The 17638-nt window shown below is 41.3% G+C and overlaps 1 protein-coding gene across 1 annotated transcript in view; it reads left to right on the top strand.

The window, feature by feature from the left end:
• Positions 1-16145, top strand: part of NSF (N-ethylmaleimide-sensitive factor) — a gene marked incomplete at its 3' end in the record, with an annotated part of 40418 nt that extends 24273 nt beyond the window's left edge. Inside the window, exons 8-11 of the mRNA XM_009587331.1 lie at positions 9498-9697; positions 11545-11710; positions 12252-12326; positions 15958-16145. Of these exons, the coding sequence (XP_009585626.1) occupies positions 9498-9697; positions 11545-11710; positions 12252-12326; positions 15958-16145 (629 nt within the window). The remainder of the gene's footprint in view (positions 1-9497; positions 9698-11544; positions 11711-12251; positions 12327-15957) is intronic.
• Between the last annotated feature and the right edge of the window lie 1493 nt (positions 16146-17638).

The raw sequence follows: 17638 nt of genomic DNA, 5'->3' as shown, positions 1-17638 counted from the left end.
GTGGAGGCTTGTCTTTTAAGGTATCTTAAAAATTAATACATTAATGTTCTTGAAGTACTCAGATACTATGAGAGAAGAATAATAATGGAAAGGATCTCATCCAGTCTGTTCTTACAATAGGATAATTTTAATGAAAAATCGGTGTCAGACATGTCTAACCTGTAACTGAGGTGACAGAAATGCCAGAACCTCTCAAGGCAGCCTATTCCACTGCTTAGAGCATCTCATCTGTCAAAATTTTTCAAGTGTTTATTCTCAGTCTTGCAGCAGTTCATCATATATTGTTTATTTCTTTTATGTTTTTGGACGAGGCTTTTACATACTTGTCTGTTCGTGTTTCTCTTCAGTATTCTCAAGGCTAGATCTCAGCTTCTTAAACCATTTCTCATAGTCTTAACCTCTAGATTACCGATCGTCATTGTTTCTCTTCCTTTGGTCATTCTTCACTGCTGAGAAGTGTGATGACCAAAACAGGGCACGGTAACTGAGGTGCTAATCAATTCCAGGTCAATTGGCAGGTTTGTCTGTGCCTCGGTGTATGCGCCTGTTTATAATCCTTAATATCATGATTTTTTTTTTGTTTTGCAATGTGCAGTTAATTATTCCTACCCCAATGTGGAAACTTGTGCATCAAATTATGTTGTTTTAAAATGAATTTAATCCTGCCTGTCAGTGTATTTGTAGATTTTGGCATTGTAATGTGCAGATTTAATATGTGCATTCTGTTCCATCTTCAAGGCTATTAATAAAAGCACTGCATTCCAGTAAATCCAGGATGGATCCTTTCTCGTTGTGCTTTAAAGTTTGTGGGTTTTTTTTCCATCCACTTCTCGTCTACCTCTAACTTCATTCAGCCTGTGTTTTTCCTACATGTTTATGAAGAGGTATAAGACCTATTTATATCTTTATGAAAGTCTAAATCTCCCTCTATTGCTTCGTTTGTTTTCTCAAACCCTCTGTGTGTGACCACCTATCCCTTCCTAGAGGGAAGTTGTCTCAGACGGATCTAATAATTCCTTTTGGCTGTTTCTTGTATCCTTGTTTTCTTCTACCTACTTAAAAAGACATTGTGCCAGAATTTTCCAGGAATTAAGTTAGTGATAGGTCTATACCACACAATCAGAAAATAGTTGAGGTTGAAAGGGATCTCTTGAGGTTCAGTCCAACCCCGTGGCTCCCTTCCTTTTCCCTTTATAACATTACGGGTGACATTCACTTTCTTTCCCCCAGTGTCTCACCCATCCTGTCCGAGTTCTCAGTGACTTTGAGCTGATTTCACCTGCTCTGAGTGCTCTTGGGTGAAGTTCATGTCCAGGTAATCTGCAAATATCTAATACTCTTGTGGGCTGTCTCTTGTTCTTTTCCTACTCCTATTTCCTCTTCTTGCCCATTTGTCACTGATACTAATACTAGCTGCCACATACACATGAAGTCTTCATTCGTGTAAAAAAGTATTTAGCAGTTTGAACTTAAAATTTTCTGTTGTTAGCTTTTCTACTTTATGGAGAAGTGGACAAATGGTTTCCTGGGTCTTCTCCTCCTAATGTGATTATAAAATGAAGTTCACTCCTCACTCTGAAGCACATGGTTCCCTGTGGCCAGTGAGGCTGAATCTGGTCACTTAACTCTTCCTCCACATATCTAGAAAGACGTCTGTGTGCACTTCCTTTGGGGAGGACAGCTAAGAAGTCTGACATCTGTCTTTTCCCACACCTTCTTAAAACTGTAGAGATTGACTTCAGACCACCCAAGCATCCCCCATATTATAGAGACTTGAAGGAAGTGAAGAAGCTAATAACGTGAGGAGAGGTCGTGTGTGGCTGGATAAACGGTTGAGGGAACAATAGTAGGAATAGCTGGTCCTCACTCAGAGTGGAGGAGAGTTGCAGAGTTCTCTGCTGTTCAGCTTGTTCATGAATGACTTGGGAAAGGAAGCTGCTGAAATGAATCTAAACTGAAGACTGAGCTGCAGTTGGGGTCTGATGGATGCACCCATGAATGTTGTGGAAGCTGGCCCATGTCACTGCGAGGCCACTCTCAATTCTCTTTGGAAGATTATTGCAATCAGGAGAAGTTTCTGAGGACTGGAAGAAAGCAAGTGTCACTCCTATCTCCAAGAAGGGTAAGCAGGAGAAGCCAGGTACTACAGGCCTGTCCGCCTCAGTCTCTGGGAAGGTGATGGAGCAACTAATTATGGAGGCCATTTCCAGAAAAATGAAGGAGAAGTTGATCAGGAGCGGTCAGCACGGATTTATGAAGTAGAAATTGTGTCTAGCCAACCTGATAGCGTTCTACAATGAGATGACTAGCTCATGGGAAGAGGGAAGGGCTGTGGATATTTATCTCAAATGTAATAAGTCTCTCAACGCTGTCTCCCATAACAGCCTTGTAGAAAAACTGATGGAAGACGGACGAGGTAAGTGGGCAGCACGGTGGACTGAAAGCCGGCTCAGCTGCTGCGCTCGAAGAGTTGTGATCAGCAGCACAAAGCCTGTATGGAGGCTGGTCACTACTGTTTAACCTCTTCATTAATGACCTGGATGATGGGATGGAGAGCACCCTTAGCAAGTCTGCAGATGACACAAAACTGGGAGAAGTGGCTGATGCGCTGGGCAACCTGCTTTAGGTGAACCTGCTTTGCACAGCAGGGTTGGACAAGGTGATCTCCAGAGGTCCCTTCCAACCTCAACTGTTCTGTGGTTCTGCAGAAGGACTTTCCAAGACTGAGTGACTCAGCAATAAACCAAATGAAACCTCATGTTGATCAGTGAAAAATGATGTGCATGAAAATCACAGCTTGTAAAATGCTGGCTGTGCTGACTTTTCACTTGAGCAAAATTTTGGGGCTATAGTAGATCTACGAAAACAATTGCGGAAAGGCTCAGTAGGGGTCAGTCAATTTCTACTTGAATTTGGTAATTAAATAAAAACCCAGAAAATAGAACATAATTATGCCACTGTAAATCTGTCGTTTGTTCACATATTGAATTGCTGGATGCAGGCTTGGTCTTTGTATCAGAAAGTATGCAGTAAAACTGGCAAACCTTTGAAGGAGGGCATCAGGATGGTCAGATCAGAAAAGCTTCTGTACACAGAGTGAATTGACTTGAAGATCGTCAGCCTTGGAAAGAGACCAGTGGGAGGCATATGAGAGAGAGGGCTTCAAAATTCTGCATGGCCAGGAAAGAAAAATGTTCTCTCTTTCAGCACAGGAATGTGGAAATGTGAAGTGAATGTTGCAGATGGCAGGCTTGGAAGGAAGGAAAGGGGCTTTACACCAAGTATGCTGCAAGGAATTTCTGCATTTCTGTGTTGATGGCCATAGTCATCACCAGATACTGAGAGGACTTTTGCTCTTTCTTCGTATGGCTGCAGCTGTGGTGTTAGTTAGCAGGCATCACCACCACTGCTTGGCAACCACAGTTTTTCTCTAGCTGGAAAACCAGGCCTTGAGACACCCCAGTGACCCTGTTAAGTTGATACTTGTTTACTCTGTAATGCTCTGCGGGCCAAGTGTTCCATAAGGCATTTACAAATTACATCATGTTGACTTTCTAAGTAGACAGAAATGATCCAGCTTTATTCCAAAAAGTAGAAAATGCTGATGAGATTTATGGCTATTAACATCCAGGTGGGATGTGACTGTAAACATCAGCTGCTGTGTTCAGCAATCCATCCAACAGCTCTGCATAATCTTTGTCTTAAATTAGCTACATTTTTGTAGCTCCTCTATTAAGAGGCAGAGGCATTTACTCTCTTTTTTGCTGCAGTGATGACTTCTTTTAAAGATTGGTTTGTTTTGTATATATTCTTATCAAAATCGCTTTTCCTGAGAGTCATGATTTTGTTTGTGTAGCCAAAGGCATTCCGTTGGAAGCTTTTCTAAAGCTGATTTATTTTCATTTTTATCACATTCCATCAGAAACTGATAAATGTCCTGCCATTGCTGTAAATCTGGTTATTGCCTCCTTACATATGCATGCATTAAACTTCTCACAACCAAACAAGATATGATGAGAAGGCTGTTTTCAAAGATCTAGAAGGAACTTACTGACTTGGTTGTCTTCTCTTTACGGTGGCAAATGATTTGGTAGATCAAGAAAACTGGCTATTGAGAGTCCGCTTAAAAAAAACCACTTCTGTTTCAGGTGTAGCCTTTTGCCTGTCTCAGCTTTGAATTAAAAGCAGAAACAAGTTACTTCAGTCTTGCTACTTGTCAGGAGCACGTAAATCCTGCAGGAAGATTAACTGGAGGCAGTGATGCAGGCTGGAATAATGCTGAGCTTACAGGATGAGAGGAGGGGGAAATTCCACCCAACTATATTTTTGGGGAAATTTTTGTCTGTGTGGCAGGTGAAGTCTGGGAACCCTGATCTTACTCTAACCTGATTGAAGATTAATGTGCAAAGATAAGCATCTCTCCCTGATGTATTCAGGATCGGTACTTTATTATCGATGAGATTCTCGATAGGTGATCTGAATGATACAATCACACCAGAATGCTTTGATTTTAATTAAAAGGGGAATTACACTCCCAAGTAGAAAATCCCTATTATACTAAAACATTTCTTCTGATCTTTCAAAAAAAAGTGAATAGTGAGAGTTGAACAAATAAACTTTATCTTGTCTTTGGGTAAGTGACATTCTGGTTCAAAACAGTGTTTGACTTCTCTTGGTAACACTAGTAACGCTCCCATTCTTACCAGTTTTTGTGTTTTTTCCCTGATACTTTGTGTAGAATGTTTCCCGTATTGGTATATTTTAGTTCCTGTTAACATACCTATTCAGCCTCTAACTGTATGCCATTAAATTGCATAATTAAGTATCGCATTACAGGAATGACCTTTGATTTGGAGTCCTAATGGTAAGCTTAATGAGTTAGAGATGTCTGCACTGCTAATAATTTGTGTTTATAAGATTCTCATAATAGTATTGACATTTGGGCTGTATTGGTGAAATCAGCAAAGGGGAGATAAACTTAATCAAAATTCCTGTGTGGTGCATAGGATCCCACTGTGATTTGAGACATAACATTTGTAGTTTGTCATCACCTGTCTATTTTAATAAAGTCCTGCTTGTGTTTAAAACTTTAATTTAAACCAGGTGAACGTAGCTATACAGGGAAACCTCTGCTGGAGTAGCTTGTGGCAATTTTATTTGAAGAGGAACTAATTGCTTTGGTTTCAGGAATGTTCTTCCACCTGACTAGGACTCAGCTGTCAATGTTGCCCATTCAGTGGCAACCAAGTCTTGCAGCAGATGGTCAGTAGTCCTTGATGTTCAGATGTGGGAGAACACACACGTGTGGTGTTACTTGCTAAAGACTGAGCGTGCACTGCTGGCTGAGCTTGTCCGGGTAAGGTTTGGAAGTTGTCAAGTTGTCTCTGGGAACCTGCTGTGTCCCAGAGCTGGTATTTTTGCTCTAGAGGGGTGAGTAGCTAATGGCATAGTACAGCTGAGGACTTCGGCAGGCAGCTGAAGCAGTGGCCTACCTTTGACCAGCCTTCTTTCTTTCTTTCTTTCTTCCTGCAACAGCTTCTGTCCTTTTTTTTTTTTTTTTTATTAGATAAGAGTTGATCCTTTCTCATGGTAAGCAAGTTTGAATAGGAAGAGGACGAAAATCCTAGGAGGCTTTCTAAGCACGTTTGTCCAAAGGCTGTCTTGTTTCCCCAGAGTCACCCAGCTGTAACCATGCTGGTTTGCCTTTTGCTTTCCATGTGCTCCCACTGTGGGAGATGAGACTTCAGGTGCAGTGTGTTACAGCCCTAGCCCTTTGCTAAGGCTGTGCTAGCTCATGCAGAGCAGGGGAATATTTGGGCTTTACAAGAAGTTCAATTTTTTTGGGCTGTAGAAGAGAAGCTTCTAAGGGATATAACTAAGTTGTACGTCCTTCCAGGAGAGAGATTGTGAATTGCAGGAAAACTAGAAAAAAAAAGGGACCAGACTGTTCTTCGTGTTTCTTTTTTGAAAGCGTACTAGAGAAAGATGATACTCTACAGTACAATTTTCCTGCCTCTTTCAGGATGCTCCCTGGCCTGTTTGTGTACATGTGCCCTGACTTGCCGGTAGCCTTTTGATAGCCTCTCTTGCTTCAGCACAGTGGAGCTGTCTGAGCATCAGTTTGCTTGGGATTTCCCTTCAAAGCATCACTCATCATCGAAATCCTGCTTTGTGCTGTTTGGCTACATAGGTGATCATGTTCCTCCACGAAACACGTTAACAATACCTTTTGTGACATTGATTTGACAGGAATAGCTTTTAATTTATCTATGCCTCATTCATGCCTGTGTGAAATTTTCTTTACTGACAGTATATGTTGTTTATGTTTTTGACTCGTAGATGCCTGAAAGTTGACTAATGAATTCTTCTTAGCTAGAACTCTTGACTTTTGTAGTAAATTTTTTGTCTGCAGAGAAGCCCAGAAAAATCTTTCAGCTTTATTACCATGCTTATTCAATGCAGCACTATTGCTCCTGGGGTTTTGGTAGGGATCAGACACTCCTCATAGCCATGTTATCCTGAAACTTCATTTCAGTGTATGGACAACCTGAAAGAGAGAAAGCGAGCAGTGCATGTGGATAATAGAAATTACTTTGTATTGAGCAATTATTCAGATTGAAATTAATTGTTTATCGCTATAATATTTGGGAGTAAATGAAATCACAGTTGAGTATCAGTAAGTTAATATAGGAGAAAAGTGCTTGTTCCTTAAAGGCAGAACGTTGCTGTGAGGTCTGTGCAGCCGTGAGGACTCTGTTGAATGGGGTGAACTTACCACGTAGCTGAGACAAGCTGGAAACTAGGAGGGAAGTCATTCCACATGGGTGACAAATAACACGATGTACCCAAGCTCGTTAAACTTTTGATCATGGTAGAAACTGAACTTGGGTCCTCTCAGTCTGAGCTCTGTGCCATCAGTTTGCTACTTTTTTGGTTTTTGCTTTTAATGCGTGTCTTAAGCACTGCAGGACTCTTGCTTGGATGGTTTGCATCCTTAAAAAAGGTCAAACTGCAAGAATGTAGTATAAAATGAATGCATTATGAATGTCATCTACAGCATGGAACAGTTTCCACTAATTAATGTGTTGCGTTTTACCTCCAACAATTAATACTTCAAGATTTCTAAGGTTTTAGATAAATTTTCTTGAAACAAAACAGGGGGTTTTTATCTTCAAATATAGTGATATCTTGTGTTCCTCACTTGTTGTCCGGAGCACGTGTGTAGGGATTTTGTGCAGCAATCAGATGGAGCAAGAGAAAAAGAGAAGGTGTTACTGAATTCCCTACCTCTGTAGTTAAACGCTTGTGTTCAAAGTCAAGATTTTTGTCGCGGCAGATTCTAAATGTGCTGTTTTCCCATAGGCTACAGTGGTTACAGTGGCTTCCTCAAGGTCTCTTTCTTTGGGATGTCCTCACCGGTCTGGTCGGTGAGGATGACAATGACATGAGTTATTACTCGAGAGGAAGAGCAGTAGATGCAGGAGTCTGTCAACTTGTTGTTGGGGTGTTGTGTGTGGCCAAGATGGTCTAAAACATGAGAAGGAATCTTGAGTCAGTGTAGGCTGAGTGTTTTGCTATCTGCCCATCTATCTTTTCCATGGGCAAAATGAAGAGATACAGTGAGGAACTAATACTTTTTATTGTGCTTGAAATTGCGTAGGAAGAAATAAATTACTGAAATACCTGTTGGGTCCTAAATGTTGAAAATAAATTTGTTTACTCGTAGTTTTGTGCTTACTCTCTGGTCTTCAATATCAACTGGAAAATAGAAAAAGGAGGACTGCTGGAAATACAAGGATCTAGGCAAAACAAGTTATATATTTCTCTCTTCTATTTCCTCACCACTTTGTCACCAGACAATATCCAAACTCGCTCTGCTCCTGAATCTGTCTTGTACGTGTCTTTTAAATTGGGCAGTATGTAGCTCCTGTGTCTTTTCTTCTCTAGGTAACTTCTATTTTCCTTTGCTGTTTTTGTAGTTAGATGCCTCTGCTATGAAATGGTGGTTTTGTACTTCTTTGAGGCTTTCCCTGAGTTTGGTGCTCAGTGTTTAAAACTTGGTGCTGGTAGATGATCTCTGCTCTCCTATTTCAGGGTTTTCTAACACCAGCCCCTTTGGATGGCTCCCAGGAAAAAGGTTTGGTCTTGAGGCAGTTACTTTTTCTGTCTGGCTAGATCTTGTCTAAATGCTGGTAGTCCCATTAAATGGATAAAACAAACTTCATCGTAGACACGTGCTGATACTACGACCTCTCTTAGCACAGTATAAGGCAGAGCATGAAATATTCAGGTATAAGGATATTCAGACAGTTGGTAAAATATGTCTGGGGCTCACAAGCTGTATATCCAAAATTTCATGAATCCTTCAAGGAAACCCTTCTTGTTTTCACACTTGGGAACCTCTATCAGGAGTTGTGTGTGTGCTCACTTCGGAAGCTTGCGCCTGTTGCTGACTGGGACGTGTCCAGCATTAGCTTGCGTCCATTGTACGCTCTGTTTCCCTAGAGGAGAGAATTTAAATGCCAGTGCTCGTGTACAGTCATCAAAGTCCTGTTATTTGAATAAATTAGATTTTTTTTCCAGGTCTTTCTAGTTACAGGTCAAGCTTTTTGGGCTGATGGTTCTAGTGGTTCTTAGAAGCCTTTTTCAGTTTTCTCAAGATTTGTCCTATAAACTTGTATTTGTCCTATAAGCTTGGAATCAGAACTAGATTTATTATATGGGACTCATTAAAGCCCAATACAGGGGTAAAAAGTTAGGCATTATTACATGACGTTCCTTGTTTTCTCTTTCAAGAATCAGATTAATGTGTTTGATCTATGTCTACACTGGGAGCTCACTGTCAGTTGAGTAACTTTGAGGGTCTGATACTTCATTTTCCTTACTTACCTGAAAATTAAACTCAGTTGAAACTTTTCTGTGAAGGAAGGCTACCTTTGTAGGCACTGTTGTTGTCCCTCTAGGAGAAGAGAGAAATGAACCAGATGCAGTATATGCTTGTCCTAAATTGCTAGTGCATCTTTGCTTGGTGTTTAGGGCGTATGGTGATGTAAAAAAAAAAAAGTATCTGCAGCCCCTCATTAACTGGGGATGATCAGCATCCCTGGGACCTACTCTTGGGTTTTGTTGAACTGAAAAGTACGTTATTCACATGTTTACCAAGTGATCTCTGTTGCTTTGTACTACTAACCAGAAGGTATAATTCAGGCTTTCAGTCCTTAGCTATTAACTTAGCATGCCTAATGCATGGGAGAGCATTTGTGCTGTTCTATGGGTTATTTTTCCTGGCCGTTACCAGATCATTGGCATGACTCTGATCCAGTCTGGCAATTCTGTGTTTGAATTTCACTGGTAAAGGCACCGAGTAGAGCTAAGGCTAATGCACATCTCTGCCAGATCCCTGTAAAAGCATCCCTGCTGTAAGCAGCAATTCCCTCTTTACTACATTCTGTTTCCATCATAAGCCTGCTTTCTAAACTTGTTCTCTCTTGTTCTAGGCTGCAAGCATGTGAAAGGCATTCTCTTGTACGGACCTCCAGGCTGCGGTAAAACACTTATGGCGAGACAGATTGGCAAGATGCTGAATGCCAGAGAACCAAAGGTGGTCAACGGTCCAGAAATCCTCAATAAATATGTGGGCGAATCTGAGGCCAACATCCGCAAGCTGTTTGCTGATGCAGAAGAAGAACAAAGAAGGGTAATGCAAACATAGATAAATAGCATGGTCAGTATGAATGTGCCTAGAGAATGACCGGAAAGGAGGTTTATAATCAGAAAATTGCTGCTTGCGTTAAAAGACTGAGTCACTGCTTAGCTTGTGATTATAGTTATTCCTTGCAAGTCACTGAATATTAGTGTTCTACAGATTCACACAATGTCAGTTGAAAAAATAATCTTAGAACCTGAAAAGGTAGCTGGTCTTCTAGCTAGCTATGCTGAAGATGGACAGTTTGTTTAAATACCATGCAGAGTTATTTTAAAGTAATACAGTAGGGCCCATCCTGCTATGCTTTGTATTATGTGGTGTGTCACCTGCTCAGAAAGTGCTTAAAAGTAGGATTGCAAAAATTTTGCTCTGTTTTTTCTTTTCTCTTTTTTGTGGGGAAGACATAGTTAATCTATTTGTATTTTTGCTACTAAATACAGGTGGTACATAACATAGGATGAATTTTAAATAAGCTTTCATGGTTTCAGGTTTATTAGTATAAGTATATAATAATCCTTGAAGTGTTATAATCGATACATCATTAATTTTTCTCAGCAGAAAACTAAGGGATGAGAATAGTGTCTCGAAACTAGAGAGTATAGATCTTTGAAACTGGAAGTGGAGATAAAGATTCTGGTTTTTTCCAAACTTGTTTTTTTTTATCCATTACTTTAGCTGGCTATCAAAAGCCTAGTCTTTAGTTTGAAGGTGTAAATACTTATTTCATGTGTGCTATGGTAATTTTTCTCTGCTGTGGATCACTTAATCTTGGTAAGATTTTCTCGTAAAGAAAATACAATTTCAGGCAAGTCACAATTAAAGGTAGGTAAGAAGATATTAGCAAAGGACATTGTATCCCTTTAATTTTATTTACACCTGACAAGACTGCGGATTTTGCTAGTGGCTTGAAATAATTTAATTTTCTTCTGCAAAAGATTTATTAATCAATAAGTCAGCTTTGCATGGTAACCCATACCGGTATAAACAATCTCCTTCTCTCTGGCTGTTGCAATCTAGCTGAAAGCTGTGAGCTTCTTTTCCTTTGCAATAACACACCTGTTAAAATAGACTTTATATTGGCTGGAGGGGATGGTCCTGATGACAAGTTGCGAGATTAAAAAGGTCTCGAAAAGGTTGGTATTGTAATGACTTGTGTCTGGGGCAGATTGCCAGTGACAGCACATTTACCCAGTGTTAACATGGTCTCCACTGTCCACAAAAGATGTTTTAGAGGTGGAATTTGAAGGGAAAAAGCTTCATAATGTGGTCACAAAAAGTATCCTGTTCTCTTACCAGCTGCAACTGCTTCACCTTTGAGTGAACCTGGAAATAAGCAGTTCTGTTCCTGATTGGCACTGAACGAATGGACTCCTTAAAAATACTAAGAACAAAGCTACTCTGGCAAGCTGTGTATTTACTAACTTTAGTACAACCTGGGGTATTTCCCACATGGGGTGCATCCCTCCACAGATGTGCTTTGTTCTCCATCTCCCTTTCGGAGGGCTTTCCCAGCTACTGAGTACTGTGACCCTTTGTCTGAGCTGCGTGTTCCAGCTTTGGGCTTGTGCTTTTCGTGTTCAGTCTAGTCCTCTTCCTTGAAACACTGCTTCTCTTACCAATGACAGCTGTGAAGTCCTATGTTTGGGCAAAGCCCACCAACCACCCCATTTTGGAGGAGGGCAAGATGTTATTCTGGAGAGGGGTCTGAAACACACATAACATGTGAGGTATCAATGTTCTGTATCTCCGTGGCTGAGCTTGTTAAGAAGTTACTGTTTTGTTTGGATTGCTTTCAGTGATGACATGTGGTATTCCTGACATGTTTTTCTCTCCAATAGCTTGGAGCAAACAGTGGTGTGCATATCATCATTTTTGATGAGATTGATGCAATCTGCAAGCAGAGAGGAAGCATGGCGGGTAGCACTGGAGTCCATGATACCGTTGTAAACCAGTTGCTGTCTAAAATTGATGGAGTAGAGCAGCTCAATAACATCCTAGTGATTGGTATGATGGTGCTTACTTTCTCTGTTATGGGGTCTGGTTGAAAACTGCTGCTATTTTGCTCCCTGCAGGTCAACTAAGTTATTATTACTGGTATGGGATCTGTTTGGACTAATCCAAACTGAATGACTGCTATTTAACAAGCATCAGTAGCAGATTTAAAGGGAGATGGTGCTGTAATTGGCTGATATTGCTGCTTTCAACAATTTCCTCCTTTAGCTTTTGATAACAGGTGTTTCATAGTTTAAGAAAACTTGAAAGGAATTATATGCATTGGTGTATCGGCATATGAAGGAGTGGGGCTTCGCTAGCTGTGTTGTCTAGTTGTCCTGATGCCAGGAGCCCTGCAGCTACAGGTTTGATTCCTATTGCCCTGACTCTACTCCAGGGCATGACCTTTGCAGTATTTCTGGAGATTTCTGTCTTTTGTCTGTTTTCCTGAGATTCTGAGGTATCTTCTTAGCTCTATAGGCTGTATTCAGGAGTTGGAGACCTACTTAGTAAGGTCAGATAATGCTTATTTTGTTTTTAACTTTGAATTTAGGAATGACCAACAGACCTGACCTGATTGATGAGGCTCTGCTGAGACCGGGGAGGCTGGAGGTTAAAATGGAGATTGGTAAGCAAGCTAGCATATCGCAATATATAAGCTCACATGTACTTACAATAGTAAAGCAAATACATATCATAGTGTGAACAATTAACCAGGATGGCATAGGTGCTAAACTTCATGCAGCTCCCTCGTAATACTACATGTAAATTTAATCATCCAATTAAAATGCCATTTTAGACTTACCTATTGATAAGCCATTGACCTGATACCAGTTTCTGTCCAGCAGAATGGATAGGTGTGGGCAGGCAGGATCCTGAATCTCTTGCATGAATGAAAGGAGCCAAGTAATGGCACCAGATCATTCCTAGGTGGAAATTGCAGAACTGTTGAACTTGTAGAGCAGGCAAGAACAGTGTGTGAGCAATTCTTGACTTGAAGGAAGTGCAGATCATTTTATTTGCATGAAGTGATAATGGTGACTTTCACTGGAGGAACTGCAAATGTTAAATAGCATTGGCTATTGGTTTCTGCAATCAGCAGATCCGGATTACTTGCATCAACAGAACTAAAAGTGGGCCGAAGAGCTCTGTTAGCCATTTATTCTAGTGAACTGGAAAAGAACGCTATCTGTCAGTAACTTAAAAGGGACTTCTGTAATTGTACACATCTGCCTGATACCAATGCAGATTAAATAATGGAATATCTGATAATGTAGGATTTATTAAGGCCAATCCTCTTAAATTCATGAAAACAAGTCTCTGACTTTGCATTTGAGATCAGAAGTTGGATCAGTAAAGATCATGGTGGAGTCTAAAGGGTGACTAGCCTGTGGTGCTCAGTTCTGAGGTTAACAATTCACAGAAGAATGTTTGAATAGAGAGTAGCTTGGGAATGATTAAAAGCTTAATGATCCTGTCTTGCGGTGAGAAACTCAAATTGGTTGAGATCTGTTTAATTTAAAGATTGGAAATGCAGTTGCAGATGTGTAGTTTGGAAGAGCTCATAAAACATTTTCCCTAACCTTCCACAGACATACAAATGTCACAAAATATTTTCTGTGCTCTGAGCTAGGCACCTACTGATGTAAAGGTAAAAATTCTCAAGCTGTAGTGAGTCACAAAAAACGAAAGGCCAGGCCATGAGTATTAATATGGTCTGTTTCCTTTCAGTTGCAGAAAATCAGATGAAAATGTCCATATAACCCTAAAAATCATATGGTATCATACTAGAGTGGCAGGCAAAATTGTAATTGTCTATGCTGGTCTGAACTGCGGGGAAACTCTTGAAATCTGATCTATCAATGTAATCTTAAGAGCTCGCTAGGGATTTTTTCTCTTATCTTTAAAGGGTAACGTCACTTTTTGAAAGAACCAGAAACACGAAAGATTCTTATGTGATAGCTGAAAAGGAAAGATTTTAGGCAAAAGAAGGAATGAGGAAGTGAAGCTGATGACTACAGAGGCAGCCACAGAGGTAACCCGGGCAGTGAGCTGATGCTCCAGAGCTAATGCTGTCCTTGAATACTGTAGGAAACAGTTTATAGCAGGCATTAGTGTGCATGTAGCTCACGCTAGATGTGAGGACTAGAGATTCAACTAGAGCACTAGCTGTGGAGCGCAGACAGCATGGATGGTTTCAAATATGCTGGAGACTTAAGAGACTAATACATTTTTTGGATGCAGGAAGAAATATTGAAAGAGACCTGCCTATTCCTGGCACAATACACAAAAAAGGAAAATTGAGAAAAGAAGTGTATGGCAGTACATAAAGAATTATTAGAAGTCAGGCTGATGAATAGAAATGAGAGAGAGTTAGCATTGGCAAAAGCTGTAGTCAGATACAGTCTTTACAAACTAACACAGCTACAAGGAATTGAAGGAAAGACTCAATAAAGGAAGTGTGTTTTAGGGACGAAGAAGTGTAGCCACAATGCCAGTCCCCTTTGAACAATCTCATACTTGAAAACAAATGCCTAATAGCAACTGCTATTAGTAAGCCCAGGTGAGATTGATTGTATTGCAGGTGTATAGTACTTGCATCTTTAGTTGACAAAAGTTGATTAAATTAAATAAATTCCAGGGACTGAGCAAGACATCCCTAGAATAAATTATCAGATGATAAGGACTGAATGCTGCTGGGGACTATGCACATTTTAAAATGTCCTTTCACATACCCTCAGCACAAATACTAATCAGTGCAAATTATCAGATCCTTGTAATAAAGGCTATGAAGGTAGGTTGGGAAGTGAGCTAAAGAACAGCATGGTTTTACCAAGATGATGATGTGCCAGACTGACTTGTTATGCTTTCTTTTACAAAAAGGCTTTTCTGTATCTTCCATTATATGCATTTTAGAAGGGGCTTTCTAAGGTGCAAACTGGGAAATTACCACCTCAATCAGAGAAAATGAACATTGTATGAGAGTGGTTGGTATGGGCCAGGTGAAGAGTAAAGTCAAGACCCTGAATTTTAGGAGAGGGAACTTTCAGTTGATTAAGTGATTAGTGGATGGGATCCCTTGGGAAGCTGCTGTCCAGGATAATGGAGCAGAACAGAGCTGGCAGCTCTTCAAGGACATTTTTCTTAGCATGCAAGAGCTCTTGATTCCCATGTGTAAGAAGAGGGACAAGGAAGGCAGGAGACCAGCATGGCTCAGTAAGGACCTCCTGGTCAAACTGAAGTGTACAAAGGAAATGCACAGGCAGTGGAACCAGGGACATGGATTCTGGGAAGAATATAGAGATGCTGCCTGGGTGTGTAGGGATGGGATCAGGAAAGCTAAAGCACAGTTGGAGCTGGATTTGGCAAGGGATGCAAAGAATACTAAGAAGGGCTTCTAAAGGTGCATTGGTTGGAAAACGAAGATTAAAGAAAATGTATACACTCTGGAGTGGGTCCAGAGGAGGCCATGGAAATGGTCTGAGGGCTGGAACACCTCTCCTGTGAAGAAAGGCTGAGAGAGTTGGGATTGTTCAGCCTGGAGAAGAAAAGGCTCTGGGGAGACCTTATTGCAGCCGTTCAGTACTTAAAGGGGGCTTATAAGAAAGCTGGAGAGATACTTTTTAGAAGGGCCTCTAGTGGCAGGACAAGGGGGAATGGTTTTAAACTGAAAGAGGGTAGGTTTATATTGGATATAAGGAAGAAATGTACAATGAGGACCAAGTTGCCCAGAGAAATTGTGGCTGCCCCATCGTTGGAAGTGTTCAAAGTCAGATTGGATGGGGCTTTGAACAACCTGATCTGGTGACAGATGGCCCTACCCATGGCACAGGGGGTGGACTGGATCTTTAGAGTTCCCTTCCAACCCAAACTGTTCTATGATTCTGCGATTCTATGATAAGTACAAGGTGGGAACTGGGTTTAGGGATGCCAAGGGACTGACCAGATTGCTTTTGTGTAAGGTGAATTCCTGGTATGGAAGCCTGAGAGCAACCAACTTGGAGGAACCCTGATGAAAGAAACGAAACGTTACCCTTTTTCTCTCTACTTTGGTGGCGATGCTAATAAATTTGCCGAGGGCAATTAGTGTAATTGAATGTTCTAAAACAAAAAGCATTGTCAAATATTCTACTTGTAAGAATGAATTGCTCATGGTGAGAAAGAGCCTTTGGAGGTAGGACCATTGAGGAGAGGGAAAGGCTTTGCTGCAGTTGCTGTGCCGAGGCACTGAATGACATGCGTTCTGTTTAAAATCTCAGGCTTGCCGGATGAGAAGGGTCGATTTCAGATTCTTCATATCCACACAGTACGGATGCGGGAACACCAGCTGCTGGCTGAAGACGTGGACATTACAGAACTGGCAGTCGAGACTAAAAACTTCAGTGGTGCTGAATTAGAAGGTTTAGTTCGAGCTGCTCAGTCTACTGCTATGAACAGACACATCAAGGTCAGTCCTGTCGTCTCTCACTGGGGCAAAAAAAGGGGAAAATAATTATGTCTGGAGTCTTTTCTTGCATCTTTACTTCCAAATGTGTAATGGCATCTCAGCATACCTGTCCTGGTTTCGACTGGAATAGAGTTAAATTTCTTGCGGGGGGGTATCGGCGAGCGGTATCCACCCCTTATTCTATACCATCTACATCATGCCTAGGTTTCACATTTTCTAATACATTCCAATTAATCACCACCACCTTTCTTGTCTTTTGATATATATATACATATATATATATACACACACACACATATATATACACAGAGATATCATTCCCTTAGTCTATGGGCCATCCCTCTAAAATGTCCATTGAGTTCGTTTAGTCCATGACTTTGGGCTCCATCTGTCATAACAGTCTTTCAGGGCAGGAGAGATGGTGTGTGGTGTTGGATTGTTGCATCTTGAAGCCAGTTCTGATTCCATTATCGCTGCGCTCGTCTGGTTCTATCATCGTTGCACTTTGCTCGGTTTCATCGGAATTCATTCTTCACTAATCTGGGTGATTCTTACTGCAATATAATTGGTATGGCATATAGCAACCATAGAAGTGATGACATACAGGATGATACAGCAATTAACATCATACAATCCACTTCATTGGCTATTTTCACCCAAAATCAAATCCCCTTGCACACCGGACTTCCCCATCCTTTCGCATTACCCACCAAGTGCACCCAGGTCCTTGAGCAAAAGCAATCCCACGGATGGGTTTTCCCTTGCCGAGGCAGGAGTAACCCAGATCTGTCTTCCCCAGCGTATTTCTTATGTGACGACAGGGACTTTATCTCCATCTATAGTACGTAAAAGTTTTGACTGGGCAGGGCCAGCTCGATTGAAAGATCCCCTGGTGTTGAGTAGCCAGGTCGCTTCTGCTAAATGTGTGTTCCAATGCTTGAATGTCCCACCACCCATTGCTCTCAGTGTAGTCTTTAGCGGTCCGTTGTATTGTTCAATTTTTCTGGAGGCTGGTGCATGGTAGGGGATGTGATAGACCCACTCAATGCCATGCTCTTTGGCCCAGGTGTCTATGAGGGTGTTTTGGAAATGAGTCTCGTTGTCTGACTCAATTCTTTCTGAGGTGCCATGTCACCATAGGACTTGCTTTTCAAGGCCCAGGATGGTGTTCCAGGCGGTGGCATGGGGCACAGGGTATGTTTCTAGCCACCCGGTGGTTGCTTCCACCATGGTGAGCACATAGCGCTTGCCGTGGCGGGGTTGTGGGAGGGTGATATAATCAATCTGCCAAGCCTCCCCATACTTATATTTCAACCATCGTCCCCCATGTCAAAGAGGCCTTACTCACTCTTGCTTGGCTTGTTTGATTGCAGCGCATGTTTCACATTCATGGATAACCTGTGCAATAGTGTCCATGGTCAAGTCCACCCCTCCATCACGAGCCCATCTATATGTTGTGTCTCCTCCTTGATGGCCTGAACTGTCATGGGCCC

The sequence above is a fragment of the Fulmarus glacialis genome, unplaced genomic scaffold (genome assembly GCF_000690835.1).
Source record: "Fulmarus glacialis isolate BGI_N327 unplaced genomic scaffold, ASM69083v1 scaffold121, whole genome shotgun sequence".
NCBI lineage: Eukaryota > Metazoa > Chordata > Aves > Procellariiformes > Procellariidae > Fulmarus > Fulmarus glacialis.
This window is presented reverse-complemented; position numbering and strand designations above follow the sequence as displayed.